Source organism: Peromyscus maniculatus, chromosome 14, assembly GCF_049852395.1.
Source record: "Peromyscus maniculatus bairdii isolate BWxNUB_F1_BW_parent chromosome 14, HU_Pman_BW_mat_3.1, whole genome shotgun sequence".
Taxonomy (NCBI): domain Eukaryota; kingdom Metazoa; phylum Chordata; class Mammalia; order Rodentia; family Cricetidae; genus Peromyscus; species Peromyscus maniculatus.
The window spans coordinates 55,638,273-55,662,618 of NC_134865.1; the positions used below are offsets into that span (position 1 = coordinate 55,638,273).

At 46.4% G+C, this 24,346-nt stretch overlaps 1 protein-coding gene across 5 annotated transcripts in view; it reads right to left on the bottom strand.

The window, feature by feature from the left end:
- Positions 1-24,346, bottom strand: part of Dpf3 (double PHD fingers 3) — a 292,453-nt gene that overhangs the window by 53,238 nt on the left and 214,869 nt on the right. For 4 of the 5 annotated variants that reach the window (XM_015991899.3, XM_042260868.2, XM_076551003.1 and 1 more), the window contains exon 8: positions 8,738-8,866. In XM_015991899.3, the coding sequence (XP_015847385.1) occupies positions 8,738-8,866 (129 nt within the window). Of the gene's footprint in view, positions 1-5,787; positions 6,100-8,737; positions 8,867-24,346 lie in introns of those variants that run through there. The other variant, XM_076551004.1, reaches the window with a different exon arrangement.

Genomic DNA, 24,346 nt, shown 5'->3' on the forward strand with positions numbered 1-24,346 from the left:
AAAAAATTGAGACAGGGTTTCTCTGTGTAGCTTTGGCGCCTTTCCTGGATCTCACTCTGTAGCCCAGGCTGGCCTCGAACTCACAGAGATCTGCCTGCCTCTGCCTCCCAAGTGCTGGGATTAAAGGCGTGTGCCACCACCCAGCCCCAAAATGAATTTTTGATTGTGATTGGTATACTGTAGTTATTTGGAAAATCTGGGTAAAGGGTATATGGGATTTTTTCTAATTGGTATCTTGGAAGTTTTTGAAATTTTAAGTGTGAAATTATTGAGGTTTGTTGTTGTTTTTAATTTTCTTCATTGGTTGAAAGCCAGCATTGAATTTTTTTTAAAACTTACTGTGGTTTTGAACCTACTGGAGGGTTTTTTGTTTTTGTTTTATTTTTAACTAATGACTTCTTCCGTGTGGATGTGGGGGGTGGGAGGGCATGTGTGTGTATGTGCATTTGCATGTGCTGTGCGAGTCATAGGACAGTCTCAGGAGTCATTGCTAAGGGAGTGACCATGCTTTTATTTGGGACTAGCCTACAACTTACCTAGTACACTGGGCTTGATAGTCAGCCAGCCTGAAGGATCTGCCTATCTTTGCTCCTCCTTCTGCTACCCTAGTACTGGGATTACAATTATGTCTAGTGTGTTTTGTGTAGGTTTGGTTAGGTTTGGTTTGGTTTGGTTTGGTTTGGTTTGGTTGTTTGGGTGGATTTGGTTTGGGGTGGGTTCTTTGGTCCTCTGTCTCTCAAGCCCCAGCTAATAAATCTCCTATAAAGAGGATCCTCTCTCAGTTTAGTCATTCTGGAAATCAATCGAGGAGAATGGTTTTTCCTTGATTGTTATTTTGAATACATGGTCAGAAATCATTCTTATTGAGCACGCCACTGTCATCTGATTCAGTGTTCTAATGTTCCAGGCTCTTGGACACATGATCAAAATGGAGTTCCAAGTGTTTCCTCCCTGATACCTCACCACTCCACCACACCACCCAAACCCTGACCACACAGGAAGTCCAGGCTTAGTCCTTTCAGAAAGTTCGTGGGAACTTGGGACATCGCTGCTACTCGGCACTGTTCCGCTGTCTAACGGCTTGGCTTTGTTGTTTCATGTCTGTTTTCCATTGAATACTCTTCTCAACCCAAAGAAGATATAAAGTCCTTTAATAATTCTAGTCAAGATACCTTCAAAAATGAGACCTGTGAGGAAGTCAGCGTGGACTGAGACTGAAATGTGAAAAATGAGTAGACCCAGACACCCAGAACTTACTGACCTTGGAATTTTAAACCAATCACCTCAGCTGACCGAACCTCAATTTCTTCACAAGACAAATGGAGATCAAAGACATCTATACCACGCCACAAGGTTATTTTCAGGGTTATAATCAATAATGTTGGCCACGGATTATGGTAAAAAGAAAGACATGTCCACATTCTGGACACAGAGAAAACTAAGGTGGTGCTCACAGCAACAGATGCACCCAGGGAGTGGAGTCCAGAAATTGGAACTCTTTCGTATCTGCTCACTAGGTTTCTACTCACTAGATCAAACATGCCTCACTCAGAAAACTCACAACATAAGCAACTTCACTTCCAAAGGCTAAACAAAATCCCCTGTGGAAAAATTCCTAATTCATGAGTCTGCTCAAACTCTAAGTACATGTTTGAGATCATATTCATCAGCTGTAACAGGAGGCATATTGGAATAAAATTAATTAATTTTATTCCACCATGAAGTAGGCACCTCGAAACAGCCTTTAGTTCTCTCCCCAAGTAATGATCTCAAGTTCCCTCAAGTGCTGTATAAAGGCAATATCAAGCTTCAGCCCATTAGGTGCATAGAGAGACTAAGCAGGCAGGAAAACTTAACGGGATGCTGCTGATGTGAGCATCCTATTTTTTATTAAATCCCTCTCTCTAAAATACCAGCAATCAATTGGGCTGCTGACTTGAAAGTACCTTTAAAAAAATTAAATGCATGTTCCTCATTCCCCATGCTGGAGTGATCTTACTCTCTGGTCTCCTCATTGTCTCCAGAACAGAAAATGATGCCTTAGGTTGGGGTTGGAACCAACATCAGATGGCCACCTGTTACACCAGCAGTTACCTTTACACCAGCAGTTCCCCAGAGGATGGGAATGTGACAGAAAGTTCTCCCCCATGCTGGGGCTGGTACTGAGAAAAACTTAGGTGACATTTCTGAAGCATTCTGGTCATGTCATTTCGTAGATGATTGTGATTTCCTTTTTGATGCAAAATGTTCATAGTGATACTTAACCAAAACCTTCTAGTAGCTCATACAACTCCTGTGATACCTGAGATCACAAAAAAAGAGGGCTTTTTGTCCCTATGAGGCATCCAGAGTCTTGTCTAAAGATTACAGAGGGTGAGTTTCCTACAATATTCTGTACAAACCTTGATCAGAATTAGAATTCTTTCCAATGAAATCTAATTGCTTATTCTTAGTGGTTGAAATAGCTTTTCAGAAGGTTGGCTTTTAAAGATACATTCATTGCAGGTATTCTTTACCTCAACTGGAACTGAATGAGATGTACAATGTATGATCCATGTTCCTTAACTAAGGCCCATTTGAGAGACAGCACAGGCAGAGCCAGCAGATGGGCCCTAGAATCAGGCTGCTGGGGGTCAAAACCTGGTTCCTCACTATGTGCGGGGCCTAGGTGCACTTAACCTCATTACTCGGTCTCAGCTTCTTCACCCATAAGCTGGGGTAATATAAGAATTTTTCTTGGTGTATCATGATGGAAGTCAAGTGAACTGTTCAAATAATGCCCAGCATGCACATGTTCACTCTGTTCTCTGCAGAAGGGGGATAGGGACCTAATATCAGCGCCATCAAGTTTTCCAGGATCCAGGACAGCCAGCTGCCACCTCCCATGCTTTCTCTCTAAAGCACAGTCCCTCTGCTTTAGGACACTGCCCTCTAAAGCGACTCTCTTCCAATCACTCAAACTGAGCTCATTTAATCTGTCCAGGCTGACCTTCCCTTAACTGAAAGGTGCAAGATGGGGATCTGATCATCTTCCAGGTTCCTTCCAATGCCTCTTAAAGTTTTCATTAAGGAATATGAATTCTGCGTCTGTTTGTAGATGCTGGTGCTATATGGAGAATGAGAGGTGATGCTCAAGCAATGTGCGGCAGCGCTGCTGTGCTCACATTGGCTATAGCAGTGGAAGAGGACAGCAGCTGCCATGCCTGACTGGAGAAACTAGTGAAGTAAACCGGACAAGCAAAAATCACTCTAAACTATGGGTTCCTTATTAGATGCACAGGCTAGACTCCTAAGTCAAGTGGCTTTTATTTGTTTTTAATAATTTGTTTTAAATAAATGCATTTTAAAATATCCCAACTTCAAAGTCTACTATCCCTGATAATTTCAGGACCACGACCAATTAGACAAGAGTTAAATGATTGTGTAGACTGAATATATTTTTTATTGACTTGGAATTTCACATTTCATCAGTGAAAGTCATGAGGCTATGAATCCAGTATCCGAATCAAAAGAAGAAAGTCCAGAGGTGCATAGTGGCAGCAAGAGCAGAGACCTACTGGAACCAATGCATGTGAGCATGCAGGAATACAACCACATGGAGGTCTATGGTCCATTCCCTAGGATACAGATTAGGCAGAATATCCCCCATGTGGGTGGCAGTATCACTTCTGGTCTCTCAAAACTGAGAACATTCAGAGAAGCTTATATCCATCTGAAACAGAAGAGAAGTCCCTCTATCTCAGGCTCTTAGGAAAACTCAAAGGGGCCGTTAGTAGTTTTGTCTGCATGCCTTTATTTTTGCTGAATTCCTTGTTATTTTAGGAGTGGTCTAGTTCAGGGAGATATTCCAAATCTGGTCTGTTGAAGCAGATCTCCTCTGATACTCACAAGTAGCCAGTTGACTAGGCAACCGAAAGGACCTCGAAATGTGTGCTCATGGAAGCCCCATACCCTGGCCATATTTCCTGGGAATTCAGAATCTTCAAAACAGTCGGGTTGAGTGTCATACTTAATCAGAGGTCTTTAATTTGGTTATTGTTTGTTTGCTAGGTTGGTTGGTTTGGTCTGTGTGTGTGTGTGTGTGCATGTGCTCATGTATACTCCAATGTGTCTTTGTATGCTCACACATGCCAGGGTGCACATGGAGATGTCAGAAGACAGCTTCCAAGAGTCAGTTTTCTCCTTCCACCATGTGGATCCCACAGATCAAACTCAGGTTGTCAGGCGTAGCTGCAAGCACCCTTGCCCAATAAGCCATCTTGCTGGCCCAGAGATCCTTAATTTAGACTCGGTCCCTTGGCCACGAAACAGGTTCCCAGAGCCCAGAGTTCCACCCTAGACATGCAGTACACTGTTCTCTGCCTCTTTATTCCTACCCAAGCCAACAGACTTCACTTCCACATTTAACCAAGGGAAAAGTCAGCCAAGCATTTCCCCAGCCACTTTCTCTTGCAGTTGAAGCCAAAAGCCAAAGCCAGAAGCCAGAAGCTTGCCATTCATTATACCAAGCCCCTCCCCTACACCCAAGCCAGTATCAGCCCAGCACCTAGGCCCAGCATGCACACACAGGCCAGACTCTCCATTCACCAACCCCATACCACCAAAGGGGAACCCGGAAACACAAAAGAGCAAGCTTGGAGGAACTAAAGGAAAGAAGTAGAGAGGGAAAAAAGAGGAGGGAAAAAATAAAAAAAGCAATGATGGTTTTGCACTCATTGAGAAACAACTCAGCCAGGACGTACCTGTTTGAGCAGGGCCTCCCCGCTGTTCTCAGAGACTGCCAATGAGGTGGACAGTCTTCCTTATCCCTGAGGCCTCGGACCAAGTGTCGCTTTGGTTTATTTCAGGAAATGCTATTGGAAAGATAAAACAAAGTGCCTGGGCAGGCACTATAAAAAGTAGAAGAAATACGGAAGACGTCATCCTCCAGTGGGTGGCTACATGGTTTTACGCAGGGGTGAAGGGAGGGAGATACATTGTGTAGTATCGCTCTTCCTTCCAGGAACGCCACCTCAGTGGCTCTGCCAGGGCTGAGCCCGTGACTTGCTGACATTCCATGCCTGTGTTCAGATGGACGCTCCTCTTTGCCAAGACGAAGGTGAGGGAAACCCAGCAACCAGGAAAGGAAGAGAGGAGCCAAGGGAAGCGGCCACTGTAGTTCAGGGCCAGAGCTGGAGGGAGGCCAAATGTGAGTGGCCCCAGGCTTCTCTGGGATGGCTGCCATTTTCTCACAAGCAGAAAGATGTAAAGGTCATGGAGGGGTCTGCTCTGCGGAGCCACCGACTCCCATTGAGGAAATTCTCCACACACACACACCCCATGGCTTGCCTCTAAACAGGATATTACTTCCATTTCCTTGATTCATCCATTCTCTCCTCTCTCTCTCTCTCTCTCTCTCTCTCTCTCTCTCTCTCTCTCTCTCTCTCTCTCTCTCTCTTCTCCTCTCCCCTCATCTGAATGTAATAATAGCTAGCATATATAAATAATAATTATTAATGTTATTTGTTCTTTGTTTCCAAACCTCATGTTCCTCTTCTCTTGAAAACTGGGGAAATCAACTCTACTCACATCAAAAAGATGCCCTCCCCCAGCAGAAAGAAAATCCACCTAACTTCCTATTTCTAGGGAAAATAAATAGCCCACCATGGTGCCATCTCTCCCAGGAGGACTCTTATTCTGCTCTTTTGTTGATTTGTTTTCAGTAGTTTGTGCTTCTGTTGTACCCAAAATAGAAGGATGCCAGGAGGGGAAGGGACTGTGGAAGGTAGGAGAAAAAAAAAGCAAGAATAACGGGAAAAGCCCAAGTCGTCTTTCATTTAAAAATATATATCAGAACTAGAACAGTGCCCAGAGTCAGAGGGGGTGGCTAATTGGCCAGACAGTCTGTCCCATGGGCTCAGCAGCTGCCCTTTTTATCTGCTGTGGGTGAACCCCGGCCACTGCGGCGTCCTCGACAGGAGCGAGGCTCTTCCAAATCGTCCTCATCAAAGCCGTAGAAAGTTGAGGTGTCACTTTCTGACGTGGAACCGAATAAGTCCTCCGTGGTACGTGCTGCGGCCGCTGCCTCCTTCTCCTTCCTGCCTTCTCCTCCCAAATGAGCTGACATGTATGATGAATATATCAGCACATGGGTTAAGCAACAGACAGCATTATTAATATTCTTATTACATCATTACAGTGTTATTCCTAACGGCAAGGTAATAAGCCACTGTTACACCAAAAGGGACTAACAGGTTAGGTATATCACCTGGTAACTGGGATTTGGGACAAAGCACACATTTCCAGGAAGATTCCACTTCCCAGAAAAGGCCCCATCCCTACCATGATACACGTGTCCACAGCTTCTGACAGCAAGAGATACACACACGATATCTCCTTTGGTCCGCTCACACAGAGGCACACGCTCACCCGACCCTGCCCCCACACAATGCTTTCGCTTGGTGGTTTTAAAGCCTTGTTGGTATTTCTTTGTAGTTTCAGTTGACGTTTCTTTGAACAATGTTCGTCCGTCACTTTACAGTCAGCTTTACCAAGGCATTACTGCCAGATAACCCATTCAAGGTGGTTAAGCCTCCGTCCGTTTTATTTTTATTTTTCCCCACCTCTAATCCCCTTCTTTGACAGCTCTTTCAATCCCACCCTCATGCCGTGTAGTTCATTTGGACTGAAAGCAAAGAACAGTGGAGAATCTAAGTGTTAGTCCGGAAGAGCTTCCCACTTGACCACTGCTTGTAATCTCACACACTGCAGCTGCTAAGCACACCAAGGTCTCAGCTACTCCAGAACGTTCACCCTGTCAACTCCAACTCAAGACATAGCCAAAGGTGAAAACAGGCCTTTAAAAAGCCCCATGAATAGAGTATCCTAAGACCTGTAACTCAGGCTTCAATTGTTTCATACTCTATTGGCACCCAATACCATAGTGATGGTCCCTTCCATGCCAGAGTTGGACAGGGCACTTTCTTCCGGGAAACAGAGGCAGTGGGTAGATGAGCAGGGAATAGCCACTATTCCAACTCATATTCTTCTCTGGAAGGACCCTGGGGAGGCCCCAGAGATATAGTCACGCATCTGACTTAGCAGCCCAACTCAGGGGTTAATGCCACCTGTATATTAACTATTTCAGGAACATTAGAGTCAGGTGTTAATAAAGGACCCCAAATTAGTTCCCAGCAGTTACAGTGAGAATACCTATGGCGCTGTAACTTGACACATGAAGTACATGTCAGACAGAACCAAGGCAAGAAACGGTGAGCGAAAGAGAAGCTCCATGCAGAAAAAAAAAAAAAAAAAAAAAAAAAAATCCTACTTCTGATGCCCATGGATCGGTTGAAGTGCAGTAATCCACAATAGCCTGCCTAGCACACCACTCTACCAAGTGGCCTTGCTTCTGAGAGAAGAGACATTGTCTGAGTGCCTGACCTTAAAACAAATAAAAAGCACTGGGTTGAAGTTCATTTGTTTAATTTTCTTTTTTAAAAACATCTAAAAACCAGCACCATCTACTATAAGGGTCGTTTCTTCTAAGCAAAAAGTTCAATGTTACATATCACGTTTGAACCATGAATGAATCGACAGAGTTGCATGAAAGGAACTCCCTGGTAGGGTCCTTGAGAACTAAATGTAAAGGGTCTTATGCAATGGACACTAAGTTGTGTCCAATTATTGGTTTATCGCTCAAGGCTGTCTAGAGCCCTAAACAACCTTAGCTTCCAAACACATAGCGCTAAAGGCAAGGCTTAGGACCCGGGAGGGAGAACCGAATCATTGCAGAAGACCAAGACAAGGTCACCTCAGTCCTTCTCTTGGGACTGGGGCTGAAAACAATGCTGCATTCAAAAGGTAGAAGATGAAATGACCTCTCATGCTAGACCCAACCACCCAACCAAAGTCTCGCCTGTAGCGAGCCACTGATGAAACTGAAGATGGCATCTGAAATCATCTCTCCTCCCTACCTTGTGCTTTGGGCTACTTATGACATAGAAAATTAAGGGGTAAGGTGGCACCAACTAACCATGATCAGGCAAAAACAATGATTTATCTACAATTGAAAAACCAATTCATAGCCAAGACTCTATTGAACTCATTTTAAGAATGAAGGAACAAAACCAAAAGTCTCTTTTTAATGCTTTAGTGTTTGGATACATTGAAGATGAAAAGAATGTGCGGGTTGGTCTCAAGGACGCTTGCCCTCATGTGTAGGGAGCTCTGTCATGTTTCCCATGGAAATATGGGATGAGTGGCCAATGGTGCTGGTAGGTTTATGCTGCTATAAAGGAGCCCAGGAATCTCCAAGCCCCACAGATCAGGATGTGGCTGCTTCCCTAATACTTGTGTTTCCATACTCTGGGGTTGCCCCAGGTATTTCCACAGAACAAACACAATTTTTGTTACATGTTCATCTTCCAGCACAGGCTAGCATGTTGCCTGGGATCTCCAGGTATCTCTGCTCTACTGTACTTTGGACCGCAACTACACATACAAAGTAATGTCCACCTCATGGATAGGCCAGACCTTCTCCTTGTCCTTTCCCCTGGGACCCAGAGAATGGGTTCTGGTCCTTTAAGACCCAAAGAGGAAAGACATGAACATGACCTGCAAATCCCTTTCCCCTCAAAGTCACCGACGCCACCATTACTTCTCCACCCTCCTCTCCCAGCCCAGCCACGGGGAGATGGCAGAGCAATCCAGATAGAGGAGGTCTACGGCACACAGTACAGGAAGGGGCCACACTCACCAGAGCGTCCACAGTCTGCACAGGACACCAGCTCTTCAGGCCTCCCACTCTTCTTGTTCATGTTGGAGCCCCCCAAGCAGAAGTCACAGTAGTTGTTGGGAATGACGGTCCCATCTGGTCCTTTCTGGGCTGTGGAAACATTGAGAAAGAATTCCAATTTTAGACTTAGATGCTGCCCCTTCTTCTTCTGGAGTGTAGCAGAGTGTCTTCCAGGAAGAATAGAAAGCTTAGAATGGAAGAGTTTGTTATAGCTGCTTTTTTTTTTTTTAATCCTTCTGGGTCCAATGATACCCATCTTGCAAATCATTCAGAATCTCATCTTTGCAAGTTTTCCCAGTTCAATGTTTTTTATAGAAACCTCATTGGCCCCTCTGATTCCATCTCTAAATTAATAAACTACTCAGAAATAGCATGCGTTATTCGTCAAGTCAACCTCTGTTAATCCTGCACAGACTCCAAAACATCAGATGGAAATTGTAAACAGTGATGCCTAGAGGAAGAGGACAGCCAATGCTTTGGCCTAGCCTTTGACAGAGATACACTTATTCAGTATCTGTGACTAGTCACTTTTGACGGCATACTGGAGAGGCTCTTGAGAACTCTTGATAAACATCTTGGAGTGTACACAAATGTCTGTTCTTAGCCTCAACTCTCAGGTTTTAGACTCAATGATCATGGAAAGCAAGTAGGCTAAGTCCATCTGAAGAACCCCAATGCCTGGAATTAGAAGTGGACACAGGTTGACTGGACACTTAGCTCAGTCTCATGTCCGAGATGGACAGAATGATGGGGGAGCAAGCATATGTGTAGACCTAAGATCTTCACAAGTAATGAACACCATAACTCCATAACCTATCCCTGCTGAATGTCAAAACAAACGTATTCTTCAGGTGTGACCTCGAAAACAGAGCCCGGTGACAATACCCATGCCTTTGAGGCCCAAAGTCATTCCCAGTTACTAGGGGCTGGTTGAAAGGCCTAGAACAGGTTCCTTGCATGGGAGAATGCTTCCATTTTCTTATTTCTCTCATCCCATTGTAGACGTTTCTTAGTGATATTCACACCCCCTGATTGCCACTAAAAAGAAGAGTCTCTCTGTTTGTGGAATCAGCCTTAACCACTAGGGTATCTTCCTCCTTAGCATCCTCCATGTCTGAGGCTATCTTTCATTATTCACCGGCTAACACTAATCAGGGTCCCATAGGGTATAAATCTGTGAAGAGGAAGCAGATATGTGAGCAGAAATACCAGGCAGACAGTAAGTGATAAACGGATTCACCCCCTTTAATATGATTCCCTCTGGCCTTTGCTTCCTCCCTGCCTCACTTTGCCTCCAGGAATAGAAAACTTACCTGGGGAAGGCGGAAGACAAAAGCTAGCAGAATTACATTACAGAGGGTTAATCCATTTATCAGTTGCTATTTGAATTGTTTAATCGGTTTCTAAGTCATTGATTTCCATCTTCAAGAAGGGAGACAATCCTCTGCAAGGAAAGTGTTGGCTCTTTGGGAGAGGCAGAGGAACGGGCCACCCTCTGTGGTCTTCTGAGGTTGGGCTCTCCTTCCGTAGCCATTGGATCTCAAAGACATCCGCAGAGCAAGTAGAGTGGCTTTCCAAATCCTCTCCCAAGGCCTGTGCATCTGCCAAAATTTTACTCTGCCTATGAAATGTGCTTTGCCCAAGGAGAAATACCAGTCTCTGCCCTTTCTGCCTTTTTCAATTGCCCTCTTCCTCATTTTCAGTACTTTCTGGAGAAAATCTAAGCATGTTTAAGAAGCAAGTAAACATAAGGTTTCCTATTCAAAAGATCCACTGAAGTCTATTAAGTGGTAAATATAAACTAGAGGTGGGAAAATATTCAATTTAGAAGCAAAGTTTCATGATTGGGTGAATTAGATATAAAGTGTGCAGTGATAACCACATCTGAGTTAACTCTCCACATACAGAAAAAGAATCCCATATACGCCATGCCAAGGTCTCAGGGTCCCAGTCTGACTTTCTTCTATGCACACACAGACTTCCTGCAATATCAGGTGTCTTCCCCACTCTCAAAATACTTCTGCCACCAAAAAAATCTGAATGCCTTCAGTTGACTGCATCCCCTGATGATCTATAAAGATGAAGAGGGAAAATATAGAGAATAATAACTTCCAGACTGTCCTTTACATTATTCACCAAATAGATGGAATAACTTCCAGACTCTTCTTTACATTATTCACTAAATAGGTATAATCAAGAGCTCCAAGTCAGACCTGATAGTTCAGGCCTGTATTCCCAGTTACTTAGGAGGCTGGGGCTGGAGGATCAGAAGTTCAAGGCTTGCCAAGGGGAGTTAAAGGCCAACCTGGGCAGCTCATGGAACCCTGTCTCAAAATTTAAAATAAAATAGTCAGAGGAGGGCTGGTTATATAGCTCATTAGTAGAGTGCTTGTCTGGAATGCACGGGGATCTTAGTTTTAAAGAAGTTTCTGGTGTCAGGGTGTCAGAGCAGTGTCCCTACATATACAGGAAGACAAAATGTCTGTATAAGGGAGTGGGGAAGGTAGACTCAGGTACGTACGATTGTGACAAGGGAGGTGAGGGGTGTGTTGTTGTTTAGCAATGGTCCACTTTAGAAAGTGACAGTGAGGAAGAGAGGCATAGCTCAGTGGTAGAACACCATGAGGTGGGGAGGGAGGAGCGAGGGGACGGTAAAAGCCATGCTTTAACTTTGGTTGAGGTTCTACTCTCTCCTTGGAGGGACAGGATCAAAGCCTCCTTCCATCTCAGTACAATGACAAGGTACGGGCTAAGAGCATGTGCACTGGTTCTCTTTCGCTTTTGGATATTCAAGATTGGTTGGAGAGCACAGATACTTCCATGAACCCTCCCTATTCCCAGCCAGCAATGACCATGCCTTGGGGAGGGCACTGTGTTGGTATCACTATTACATCTCTTGATAAATGTGCACACCTGCCTCATACATTCCTTCAAATAGGCTTACCACAGGACCACCTGCATGACTTACATACTGGAAATGGTTACCAACAATTTGTGGGATGAAAAGGTGACAAAGATATAAACAGGTATCCCACGATGCACCTGGGACCTTCTTCAAGAATCCAGAGCATGGTATCGGCTTTCCCTCTGGCAGAGCAATCTTTTCTTGCTCTTGTTTTTTTTTTTCTTGACTCTTCAAAGAGATGGTCCATGTTCAAACAGATGGACTCACAACACACTCCCAAGTATGCAAGAGTAGGTAGCTGGAGGTTCATTGTAACCCCGAAAATCCAGAACTGGGCAGGTGTGGATTGAAACCTCTGAAACTTGGAACCAAAATAAATCTTTCCTCCTTTGAATTGTTTCTCTGGGGTATTTATCAGATTGATGAAAGTCTGGCTAACACAACCACTCCAAAAAGCACAAAACCATAATTCATTACCTCCTGAGAAGTGATACTAGGTCCTGTCTACCCACTTAGCCTCTCTGTGGCTCCATGGCTGGCTGAGAAGGATGAGGATTGGGTAACTACCACACAACTATGGTGGGGCTTCTGCTAAGAGGCCAGACACATAATTGCCTTGGTTCCTCCAGAACCTGTGTGAGGGAGGAGTTGTTTGAAGGGTGAGGCAACCAAAATCCAAAAAGATTACAATATTGGCTCCAGATCTCAGTTGCAAAAAACGAGTTGGGCTTCATCCGCAGTTGTCTACATCCCCAGAAATTCACACTTCTCAGTCTCCTAGGAGGTCTGGAAGCAAACGCTTTCTGGCCATACCTTGTATAGCAAGCAGTTCATAAATCTCTTTAGAGTCTATTTGATTCACCCAATATATTAATTATAAAGCTTGAGGCAATAAAAAATTATTTTGATTGGTCTGATAAAAGCAGAAATTTCCTTTTGAACTTCAACTTAATGTCTCTGCCACAGTAATCCATCCAAGGTGAACTCTGTGAAAACACTTCTCCGGCAAACTCCAGAGGCTCTTAAAGGGTGTAAAGTCATAGCTCACACTATGGCTACATTGGCCTATGGTCTGACCTGCCATGAGAAATCTCCAGGCACCGGTACATGAGATCATCATAAAAAGGATTTTACTAGAAATAGGGGGCTGGCCCAGACCTTGTTCGTGGGATTTAAATGGAGTCTCTGCTTCTGCCTATGGGAAATTGAGTCTCGCTTTGTAGAATAAGACAATGCCGAGGACAAAGCCCCCAGTGGTGTCTTGATGGCAGTGTCCACGGCGATGGCTTTGCTTCACTGTTGACTGATGTCCATGACTGAGATCATAGAAGGGATGCAAGTAAACTGCCAGGGCAAGCAAGCCAGCCTTGACAGTTTGGGGGTTTACCTGGGGGAGCCGACACAAGAAAACCTCAATAGGAAAAAACAAATAGAGGTCAGGAGCAAAGTTCATGAAGAAATGCAGGGGGAAGTAACAGAAGTAAGAGGGGGGTATTCAGATAACTCAAACCAGCAAAATGAAAAGGAACAGGTGTCTATCCTACATGTCCAACACGTGCTATTTCACTGGTTCAAAGAGTCTAGCTACCACACTCAGAGGAGTAAGAGCAGGCAGGCTAGGGGACATGCGTATGCTAAGGGACCTAATGACTAGATTATGTCTTATAGCTATGGAAAATAAAGCCCCAAGTCCATGACAGGCCTGTCTTTCCCTCGTGTTAATACCATCTCTGCTGCAATGTACCTGTCTTTCACGGACAGAAGGACTGGTGGGACAGTCTGGCCACCATCGGTAACCCCTCTCCTGAGCTCTGGAGAGATGAGAACCATATCCCAGGTGTCCTGGGGAAAGAGGAAGCAGGCCAGAAGTTGATGCCTCTCCTGGCATGTGCACAAAGGCATGGCCTCCCATTCTGAGCAGATGCTCAGGCTGCCTGCCAGGACCTGGTGTGCACAAGCAGGAGGCCATGCTCAATGTCCACTAGCTGGCTTGAGCTCCAGCCCCTGTCCTGCGGCCGTTTGTCCAGAGCCTGCTTGCTTGGGGGTGTATAGCACCTGAAAAGAAATGGGGAGCCACAAGCAGAGCCCTCCAGGAAGAGATGTGCCTCTCCTAACCCCTCTCCCTTGTTCCCCCACCACCCTCCATGGCTGACAGTTCCTGTGTCCCTCTACAGGTCTGACATGTTTCCATGGCAACTGGAATCCTGGGCTCCAGCAGCCTCTGCTCTTGCCACCTGTTATTACTTCATCTCTCAAGTGTAAAGCATCTTAGCCGGGTACCACTTGGCTGTGCAGGCGCATCTTTAGAAGACAAAGTAAAGAAAGGGGGAGCGGGGAAAGAGGGCGTGCGGAAAGGCTGCCCCCAGGCTGCCCGTAGAAAACACAGTGGACAGGAAAGGCTGGAGGAAGCTGCTTTTGGAGCCCGGGAGGGTGAGGAGGGAGAGCATCAACCAAATGTGCCTTCCCTTCAGAATCAGTGAGCAGGCCTCAGCTGGAGGCCACATCCACTACCTTCTCCCAGCCTTTAATGAGGGCTGTGGGAGGGGCAGGGGAGCAGGCAGCGAACAGGGAAGGGAAGGCAGCGGGCAGAGATGGAAGCAGCCCGACGTGGAACAGGGCCAGGAGAGGGTTAAAAGTGGTGTGATCAAGACTGTGGGGAAGGCTGGACCAGAGGGCAAGCAGAGCATCAAAGCCTCGATAAATGGCCTTAATTCTCATGCTTGCGCTCACCCGACTCCTTGCGTGTTTACTCATATAAATTATCCTCAAGGCCTGACACCTTTTTCACTGCTTCCCTAGAATTGATGAAAAAATAAATCCCGCAGATCCAAGGAATAAAAGTGTTGGGATTCCATTCAAGCTGGTGTGTGGCCACCTCCTAGCCATGAGCCCCTGCTTCTGGGCTTCCGGGAAAAAGGCAAACAATGCCTTTCACCCTGGATGCAGAAAGACATAGAGGATCCAGGAGCCCCTCGGGGAGACGGACACCAAGGTCCACTCCCCACATGACCTTTACCATCAAGAGTCCTCTTCCCCCGCCATTTGGCCTCCAAGTGCTGGGAACAATGTGAATGGCGGGTAAGGCTGGACAGGGGACAGCAATGTAGAACAGTTGTAGCCCTGAGATTAGTCTGTCTGGAGAAGGGAAGGCCCAGGGCTGATTTAATAAGTCTTCAAGTTTATGGATGAGCCTGATAAATTGCCGCACTCTGTATCGTCAAGGACAACATGAGACAAAGTGAGCCGGAAGGCAGCACACGCCACAGGGAAGCCAGACACGAGGGGCTAAGGAGTTAAAGGCAGGTTTGGAGGGCCGGCATCTCTGAGAAGGCCTCGGCACACAGTGCAGGGGGGTAGGGGGGAGTCCCTCGGAACGACTGCCGACACCTGTCTAGAGCAGGCAATGTGTTAGAGGACTATTTCATGTCCTTTTCCGTCTATTACTTGAGGATTAGAATAGTACAGAAGAAAAGACAGGAGAGGGAGTTTATCCCAACCCAAAGGGATGCCGGCTTTCATCCTTTCATGTCTGCGTCTCTTTCCCAATTAGCCAGGAGCTCCCTGAGGGCAGGAGCACTCCCTTTCTTCCCTGTGTTCCTGGCACCTGGCACATGAGATTGTCACCAAGCAGATAGTAAACAATGAGAGGCTAGACACATATTCACAGAGGCTGGCTTTGTGGAGGGACAATGTGCCAGGCCAGGGTGATCTCCCCATCCTCACCACCTCTGAACCCAGTCCGCAAAAGGACTCACATTTTCTGTGCCCGACAGACTAAGAATAGATTAAAGAAAAAAGAAATGGCTGGGCCTTGTGTTTCAGACCTAAGGATTAGGAAAAGACCAAGAGACTAGAAGACGACAAAACAGCAAAGCCCAGGCATGATGGCCCAAGCAGAAGGACACACCCAGAGGCGAGGGCAGGAGGCAGGTGACGGGAGCTAGAAAGGTTTGCTGTATGGGACAGAAAGAGTATTAAGGAAAAGAGTTCAGTCAATGAACATGAGGACCTCTTGTACAAGCATGAGGACCTGACTTCTGATTCCCAGAACCCACATGACAAAGCCCGGTGTGGAGGTGCACGCTTCTAATCTCAGCACTGGCGAGACAAACACCGGTAGATCCCTGGGGAATGCTGGCCAGACAGCCTAGCCCTAATCCAAGAGTTCCAGGCTAGCGAGAGATCCTCTCTCAAAACACCAGGCGGAGGCTAGGGAGGTGGCATGGTGGGTAAAGCGGTCACTGCACATGCTTGGGGACCCCAGAGTTCAGGTAAAAAAGCTGGGTGTGTCAGCATGAACCTGCAATCCTGGTACTGAGAGGCAGAGCCGGAGGATTCCAGGTCTCACTAGTCAGTTGTTAGGCCTGCAGTAGCACAGTTCATCATGGGACAGAGAAAACCTATTCAACCCCTGGCAATCAGGAAGCCAAGTGAGAGAGACAGGAAGCAGCAAGGGCCGCAATGTCCCCTTTAAAGTCACACCCCCCACACACAATGACCTAGCTTCCTCCCGCTATGTCCATCCCCGTTCCAAAGATTTGATCATCCTCAATAGCCCTGTGGGCCGAGGACTAGGCTTTCAACACACGAGCCTTGGAGGAACATTTCAGATCTAAACTAGCACACATGACTCTCGTGGGACACGTGGCAGCTTTTATCGCTGATGCCACAGACACTTTCTGCGGACACTGCACTCTCTAATGACTTGACTCACTACATCTTCATCGTAGCCAGAAGATAGCATCATCGATGCTGTGCTTTCATGTCAATGGTACTCGAGGCATAAGAAGGCAAAGCAGTTTATCCAAGGCAAAAGTTAACGATGAACTTGGCACTGAACCCAGGCTGTGTGTCCTTGGGTAGCCCACCAAATACACCTTACCACAACATACAACCATGCCTTCAGGAAACTCAAGTCCAAGAATCTGGCAGTATACATAGGCAAGATATATGTGTGTGTGTGTGTGTGTGTGTGTGTGTGTGTGTGTGTGTGTGTGTGTGTGTATGTGTGTGTGTATGTATATATACATACACACACACATACACACACACACCACTATTTTTAAAAGGTAGGGCTTCCTAAACTTTGCTATGAAAATCATTTGGGAAGATTGCCAAAAAGGTTCAGTAGGTAAAGGTATCTGCCAAACCTGAAATCTGAATGTGAGCCCTAGGACCCACATGGTGGAAAAAGAGAACTCACTCCCACAAATTACCCTCTGACTCCCCTGCACAAAAATAAAATGAGATGAAAGTCACATTGAGAGTCCATTAAAATTCAAGTTGGATGGAGTTCATGGATCTAGGGAAGGGCCTGAAAACTTCTTATGAGTTCTCCAGTAAGATGGCCAATCTTCAAGGTTTGCCTCTGACCAAGAGTTTCCTGGGGGTCTAGATGACTGGCCACCATGGTCCCAGATGGTGCTGATGCTGCTGACCACACTCTAAGAAGCCAACATGAGAGCCTTGTGTGAGAAGCACAGATTGTGCACGTGTGAGCTATGATCTACTTTGTCCCTTTAAAAGACCACTCGGGCTGCTCTGTGGAGAACAGATGAAGGCAGGGGAATAGAGGAATAGGCATTGTAGTGACACAGGACAGAGCCAGTGGTGGCCAGAAGAAGAGAATGAGACAGATGCATACATATTGTTCAGGAACATCTGATATGGGATGGGCATTGAAAGAAAATGACAGCCAAAGATGCATTCTAAATTTTTCACATTTCATTATTTTTAAATGAAAAGAGTAAGTTTTTTTTTAAGCTAAGGAAATGGTGAGATACAAAGTAAAAAGAAAAAGGTTCAGGAAAATCACAAAATTGTGTAATGTTTGGCTTTTTTTAAAAACTATACTAAGCCGGGCGGTGGTGGCGCACGCCTTTAATCCCAGCACTCGGGAGGCAGAGCCAGGCGGATCTCTGTGAGTTCGAGGCCAGCCTGGGCTACCAAGCGAGTTCCAGGAAAGGCGCAAAGCTACACAGAGAAACCCTGTCTCGAAAAACAAACAAACAAAAAAAAAAAAACAACAAAAAAACTATACTAAAACTTGCTTAGAGATTACAGACCCATTGAGACTCTGTAATGTGAAGGGCAAGGTCCATAAAACCATCACAAATAGCAAAAGTTATCACAGAGCTTTAAGAAATAAATGTGTCTGATGTGGATCAAAGTGTATCCCCACATCCCCCCAGATCTTATATTGAAGCCCTATGTCCAATGTGATGTTATTTGGAGATGGAGTCTTTGGAAAGTAAATAGGTTTGGTAAAGTTGTGAGGATGGGGCCATCATGATGGAAGTAGGGATAAGATATCAGAGAGTTCTCGTTCTCTCTGCCTGCACACATAGAGGGAAGGTTGTGTGAGAACAGAGCAAGAGGGTGGCTGGCATATGCCACAGATAATGCCCTAACAGGACACTAACTCTGCTGTCACCTTGGTCTTGGACCTCTATGTCTAGCATCGTGAGAATTCAATTTCTGTTGCTCCAGCCGCTCCGTCTAGAATTCTGTTTATGGCAGTCTTTGATGGCTAATCTTGGTTATCAACTTGATACATCTTGAAAAGAGGGATCCTTAGTTGAGGAACTGCCTCCATGAAATTGACCTGTGGGCATATCTGTAGGCATTTTCTTGATGGTTAATTGCTGTAGAAGAGCCCAGTCCACTGTGGGCAGTGCCTTCCCAAGGCAGGAATGCATGGATTGTCTAAGAAAGGTAGCTGAGCAAGTCAGAGGGTACAAGCCGGTAAGCAGCATCCCTCCATAGCCTCTACTTCAGTTTCTGCTTCAAGTGTTCACATGAGTTCTTGCTTGGCATCAATTCTCAATGATTGTCTCTAGTTTGCAAGCTAAAATAAAACCTTTATTCCCCAAGTTGGTTTCAGTCGGTGTTTTACCACAGCAACAGAAAGCAAACTATGCTGGCTAGTTTTTAGGTCAACTTGACCCAAGCTAGAGTCCTTTTAGAAGAAGGAATCTCAATTGAGAAAATGCCTCCACCAGATTGGCCTGTGGGCAAGCCTTTGGTCTATTTCCTAACTGATAATCAATCAATAATTGGAGGGCCTAGATCACTGTGGGCAGTGCCACACCTGGGCTGGTGGTCCTGGGTGTTATGAAAAAAAGCAGGGCTAAGCAGGACATGAGGAGCAAGCCACCCCTCCACGGCCTCTGCTTCAGTTCCTGCCTCCGGGGTCCTGCCCTGCCTGAATTCCTGCCCTGACTTCCCTCAGCAATGGAACTTTAACTAAAAATGTAAGATGAGATAAACCACCTCATCCCCAAGTTCTTTTTGGCATGGTGTTTTAACACAGCAATAGAAACCTGACTAAGACACAAGCTAATAGGGAGCATAAGCTAACAAAGATGTGGCCTGTTAATGCAGTCCTCGCTTCTGAAAACCCACTGTGTAATGAGGTGTACTTGACAGCTAGCTGACAGATGAAAAAGGACATCATCAGTAGGTCCATGAGAAAGATCCAGGAGCCTGGGCCTGGGACCCCTCACTTGGGATTCCAGTGTCCTGACAGAGCCGAATGGTGTCCAAGCCATCCTCACCTCAGCTTTCCAACTCGCTGGGTACATTGAAACAAGTTACTCAAGCCTCTCTGACCTCCCCATTTCCTCCTCCGTAAAATGAGAATTCTAGCACATGCCACTTGGACTTGTGAGCGTTACTTGAGATGATGTGTGAAAACTGCCAGGTACCTAATAGATTTCCCATCATGTCTTTCCCCTCTTTCCCCTCCTACATGCAAAATCATTTCATCTCTAATGAAACAGGAAGAAAAATCCAAGGCCTAAATAAGCAAGCTTTCTCAGGAAACAGAGATAAACTCCTGAATCTACATTTCGTGCCATATCCAGAGGAATGTCATCTTCATGTGCTTCTGGGCAAGAGAGCAGCCACCTTGGAGGGTGATTGTAACGGGTGAATGAGCCAGGCATAGCAGGCTGAGCGCTGTGTCTGTGACACTCGAGATATGCCAGCGATAGCTACTGTTGTCACCAAGGCTGCTCAGCCTGCAGAATTCCTCAAATCCTGAACATCCTATATAATGATGACAGAAATGTGAGGGAAATCATAGGGGCTCAGACAAAGTCAGCACGTGACTCGTCAGCCCCAGGAAAGTGGCCTGGTGAATACGGGAGGCCACCCTTGACGGGATTCCATGTCACCTCTTTCTCTTGCCAGGTTTCAAGCATCCATCTTATTCCTCAATTATCCTAGAAGTGCTCCAAGGACAATGACTGTGGTGGTTTGAATAGGAACGGCCCCCATAGACTCATGTGTTTGAATGCTTGGCCCATAGGAAGTGGCGTTACTAGGAGGTGTGGCTTTGTTGGAGTAGGTGTGGCCTTGTTAGAGGAAGTGTGTCACTGTGGGGGCAGGTCTTGAGGTCTCCTATGCTCCAGCTATGTCTAGTGTGAAACACAGTATATCCTCCTGCTGCCTGCAGATAAAGATGTAGAACTCTCAGCTCCTTTTCCAGCACCATGTGTGTCTGCATGCTGCCATGCTTCTCGCCACAATGATAATGGGCTAAACCTCTGAAACTGTAAGCCAGCCCCCAATTAAATGTTTTCCTCTATAAGAGTTGTCGTGGTCATGGTGTCTCTTCACAGCAATAGAAACCCTAACTAAGACAATGACCATTTGTTGTTCCAGATGGGAGGCCTGTTATATATATCCCCACATCTGGGCACACATACAGCAAGGGCTCCATAAATTCTTGGGTTTTGCTTGGACAGAAGAATCAGAACCAAGTCTAAGATTTAGCAAAGGATATGCTGGGGTCAGGTCAGCCTCTGATAATTTCCATGGATGCCAAGTTAGCGTCGAAATGTCAGAAAAGTCCCTCATGTTGCCCCAGATAGAGCCTCTGACTCAGATTAACCATCTGTAGTCACAAACATGCTCTGCTGGACCAAATAGGGCAGGGAAAGGATATGGCTACTCACAATGAACAGGTTTAGTACCGATCCCACTACTCCTTCATCTCATTGAAGATGCACAGCAAGCCCATGAGACCAGGGTGGTTATCTCTATGTTACAGATGAGGCAACTAAGGGGAGGGAGGTGTCAGTAGCTGGCCCATATTCCCAGAGCAGTGGGTAGCAGGTTGACAAGGTCATGGATCACACCCTGGACCCATCAATTCCAACACTATCACCACCCTCTCAGCCACAGGGCTGAGAAATTATCTCCAGATACTTACACCTCCAAGCAACCCATCAGGCTTCCTGCTTTGTAGCCTGCAAACCCTGTAAATCATAACTCAGCAGAAGACCATCTGTTGCTCGTTTTCAGATTTGCTCTTTGGGAAAGTAGGAGGGGAGAAGAGGATGACTCCCTCAAAAAGAACTGCACATCTGGCTTTGCCTCACCTCCTCTATAACCAGAGCTGACACGCCAGTACCAAGCTCACTAAGCAGTAGGCTAAATGGGTTATTTTAGCTTTTCAGATACCCTTCAGAGATACCCAAGATTTCCAAGCACATTTCCAAGATGTTCTCCATCTCCTGAAACCTGTGCTAGCTGCTCCAGGGCCTAGGACAGAAGACAAGCATGTCAGAAGACAAACATCTGCTAGACTTTTCCTAGCAGTGTGGCAATGACATCATGTACTGCTCTTAGATAATTTGCACATTATCAGACTAATTTCCAGATTATCTAATCAGCAGACGTTACCCTTAATCAATTTGGCTCTTCCTTTACAGTTCCACAAAGTACACCCTGCCCTCCACAGCAGACAAGCTCTGGGCATTTTCCTCTCAAGAGTGACAGAAGGGGAAGCTTAATTCTGAACCAGCATGTGACCACTGCACAGGAGTCTGACCTCCAGGGACCTAGGACATCCCAACTTCAATTACATGGGCCTGAAAAGCAAACTTGAGATCAATTTTATAGAGCAGTTTTTTAAAACATTTCCCTCTTAAGAACTCCAAGTTTGGTGTGAAAGCATATATTTATGCTTTTAAATAAAAGAGTTATTAAATAAAAATGGGCTTCTTTTTAAATCCTCTCTTTCCTTCTAGGAACGGTTCTGATGATTCCCACAGAATAAAGACTCTGCAGCCTGACATGGAAGATGCCTGTGGACTCTTGTCTCATTCAGCCCTGACTTCAACGCTACTATGAGATCCGGCTGCAATCAACTATATGAACGTGGCCATTCTCTCTCAGACAGACCTCCTTGCCTACATCCATTCTGACACCTGGTGTCTTCTCCCTCCTGAATATTCTTTCTTGCTTTTCAAGGGCCCACCTGAACATCCCCTCCTTAGTGAACTCTTTCAAAACCTTACAATGCAGTGGTCCTTAAGCCTCAGCATACACCAGAACACCCTTTGTGCTGGTTCCTACCCCGGGACTCTCTGCTGGTGGAGTCTGAGAATCTCCACGCCCAGTGAGTCACAAGTAAGGCTAGTGCCCCACCAAGAGCACCCCTGCCTCATGACATGGAACACATACAGTGACTCTGAGCCTTAGGCAAATTCATCCTTTGTACATGATCCATTATGCACTCCCACCCAAGATTGAGTTCCTCAAAGATGAGGCCAAATCTTAGTCACACTCCTGCTTCTCAGCCTCAGTACTTAGCATTCAGTGCATAGGCACCAAACTTGGGGATAGAGAGATGTGTGAATGGATGGGAGAATGCATGGATGGATGCATGGGTGGGTAGATGGATAATGGATGGATGGATGGATGGATGGATGGATGGATGGATGGATGGATAGATGGATGCATGGATACATGGATACATGGATTGTGGGTAGATGCATGTATGGATGCATGCATGGATGCATGGGTGGGTGGATGGATGATGGGTGGATGAATGGATAGATGCATGGATGGATGCATGGATGTATGGGTGGGTGGGTGAGTGGGTAGATGGATGGGTGGGTAGGTGGGTGAGCAGATGACTGGACAGATGCATGGATGGATGGGTGCATGAATGTGTGGGTGGGTGGACTAGACAGATGCATGGATGGATGAATGTATAGATGTGTGGGTGGGTGGAAGACTGGACAGATGCATAGGTCAATGGATGTGTGGGTGAGTGGAAGACTGAACAGATACATGGATGGATGGATGGATGGATGGATGGATGGATGGATGGATGGATGGATGGATGGAAGTGTGGGTGAGTGGGTAGATGGATGATGGATGGATGGGTGGATAGGTGGGTAGGTGAATAGATACATGGATGGACGGTTGGTTGGATGGCTAGTTGCACTGATGGGTGGATTCAATAAATAAATGAATGGACAGCACAATTTTATTTACATCATTTTTCTACTTAAATCCAAGACTTTGATCTCATCCCTACCCCAAAAAAATATCCTGAAAACAACATCTTTAATAGATTCCAGTTGTGCAGAGAGAGCAAAAGGAACTTAAAAAGATTTTTGAAATTGTGGGTCTGGGTCGTTGAGATTCTGAATGTCAATCTTGCTAACCAATCTAAAAGAGTCACAATAGAGAGCAACTGAATGCCACTTGCACTCAGAGTCCTGATCAAACCACCCCTCCTTGTATTCATGTATACCCACAGCTATATGCAGGCATAACTATACAGAGATGAAGGCGGTCAGAGAATCTGAGGGAAAAAGAAGACCCAGTCTCATCTGGGGAGAAGGACAGCAGCCCAGCGGAGAAAGACCCCCTCAGTAAGGTCATCTCTCCCCAGAAGGGAGGTCTAAGCGCCAAGCATTCTAGCCACTCATCTGTCGTTGAGGTAGAGAGCCTCAAACACAGAGCAAGGGAGGCAAACCTATAGGGAAGAAACACAGAAATGAACACTCGGGAGAAAATGAGAGAGTGGGAGAGGAACAAAGGCAGGAATGCATCCCCTGGGAGGGACGGGAGGACAGCAGGGTGGTAGTCGAGTGCTGAGCTGGCCACTCAGGGCAGCGAGGGACGGGGGACGGGAAGGTCAGTGCTGACTCCAGCTGGCCACTCCACCCTGTCGGTTAAAAAGTGGCAGGTATGGGGCTGAGCCATGGGCTCTGCTAAGGACGCCAGTTGAAGGCGATGGATGGAGCAAGGGACAGCAGGGGCACCAGACTCAAAAGGTCTCAGTGGCTGCGGGTGGTGTGAGCCAGCTGCCTGGGCCCTGCCAACTCTTGTAGATGTGGGGCTCTTTTTCTATGACAGTAGCCTGGGTCACCCCGCAGCTCTACTAAAGGGAATGTCAGCATTTCCACTCGCCCGCATCCAGACTTTCTCCTGGGGGAGCCACAGATTAGCCTCCCGGATTAAGCTCTCCCGCCTGCCTCCCTCCCTCCCTGGATCTGGAAGCCTGGCTGGGGGAGGACCACGGAACTGAGCCCTCAGGATGCTGCTGAGCTGTCGCTTTCAGTTCACCACGCAGCCCCGGTGGCATTTAGGGGCAGTGTGGATGGGAGCCCACTCCAAGCCCCAAACAGTGAGAGCAGCTAATGACTGGGTATTAATGATGCCAGCAATTAGTGCTCACAGGAAAATGGTGGGGGCCTGCTCACCAGGGGCATGTGGGAGGAAGTAGAGCGCACATTTCGGAGCAGCAAGCAAATCGGTAGTGTGTGTGGCCCACAGGAGCCAGGGCGAGCAGCTGCCACTGGGTTTGTCTGGAGAAACGGGGGCTAGGGGAAAACGGCTTCTCCAGACGCCAAGAGCTT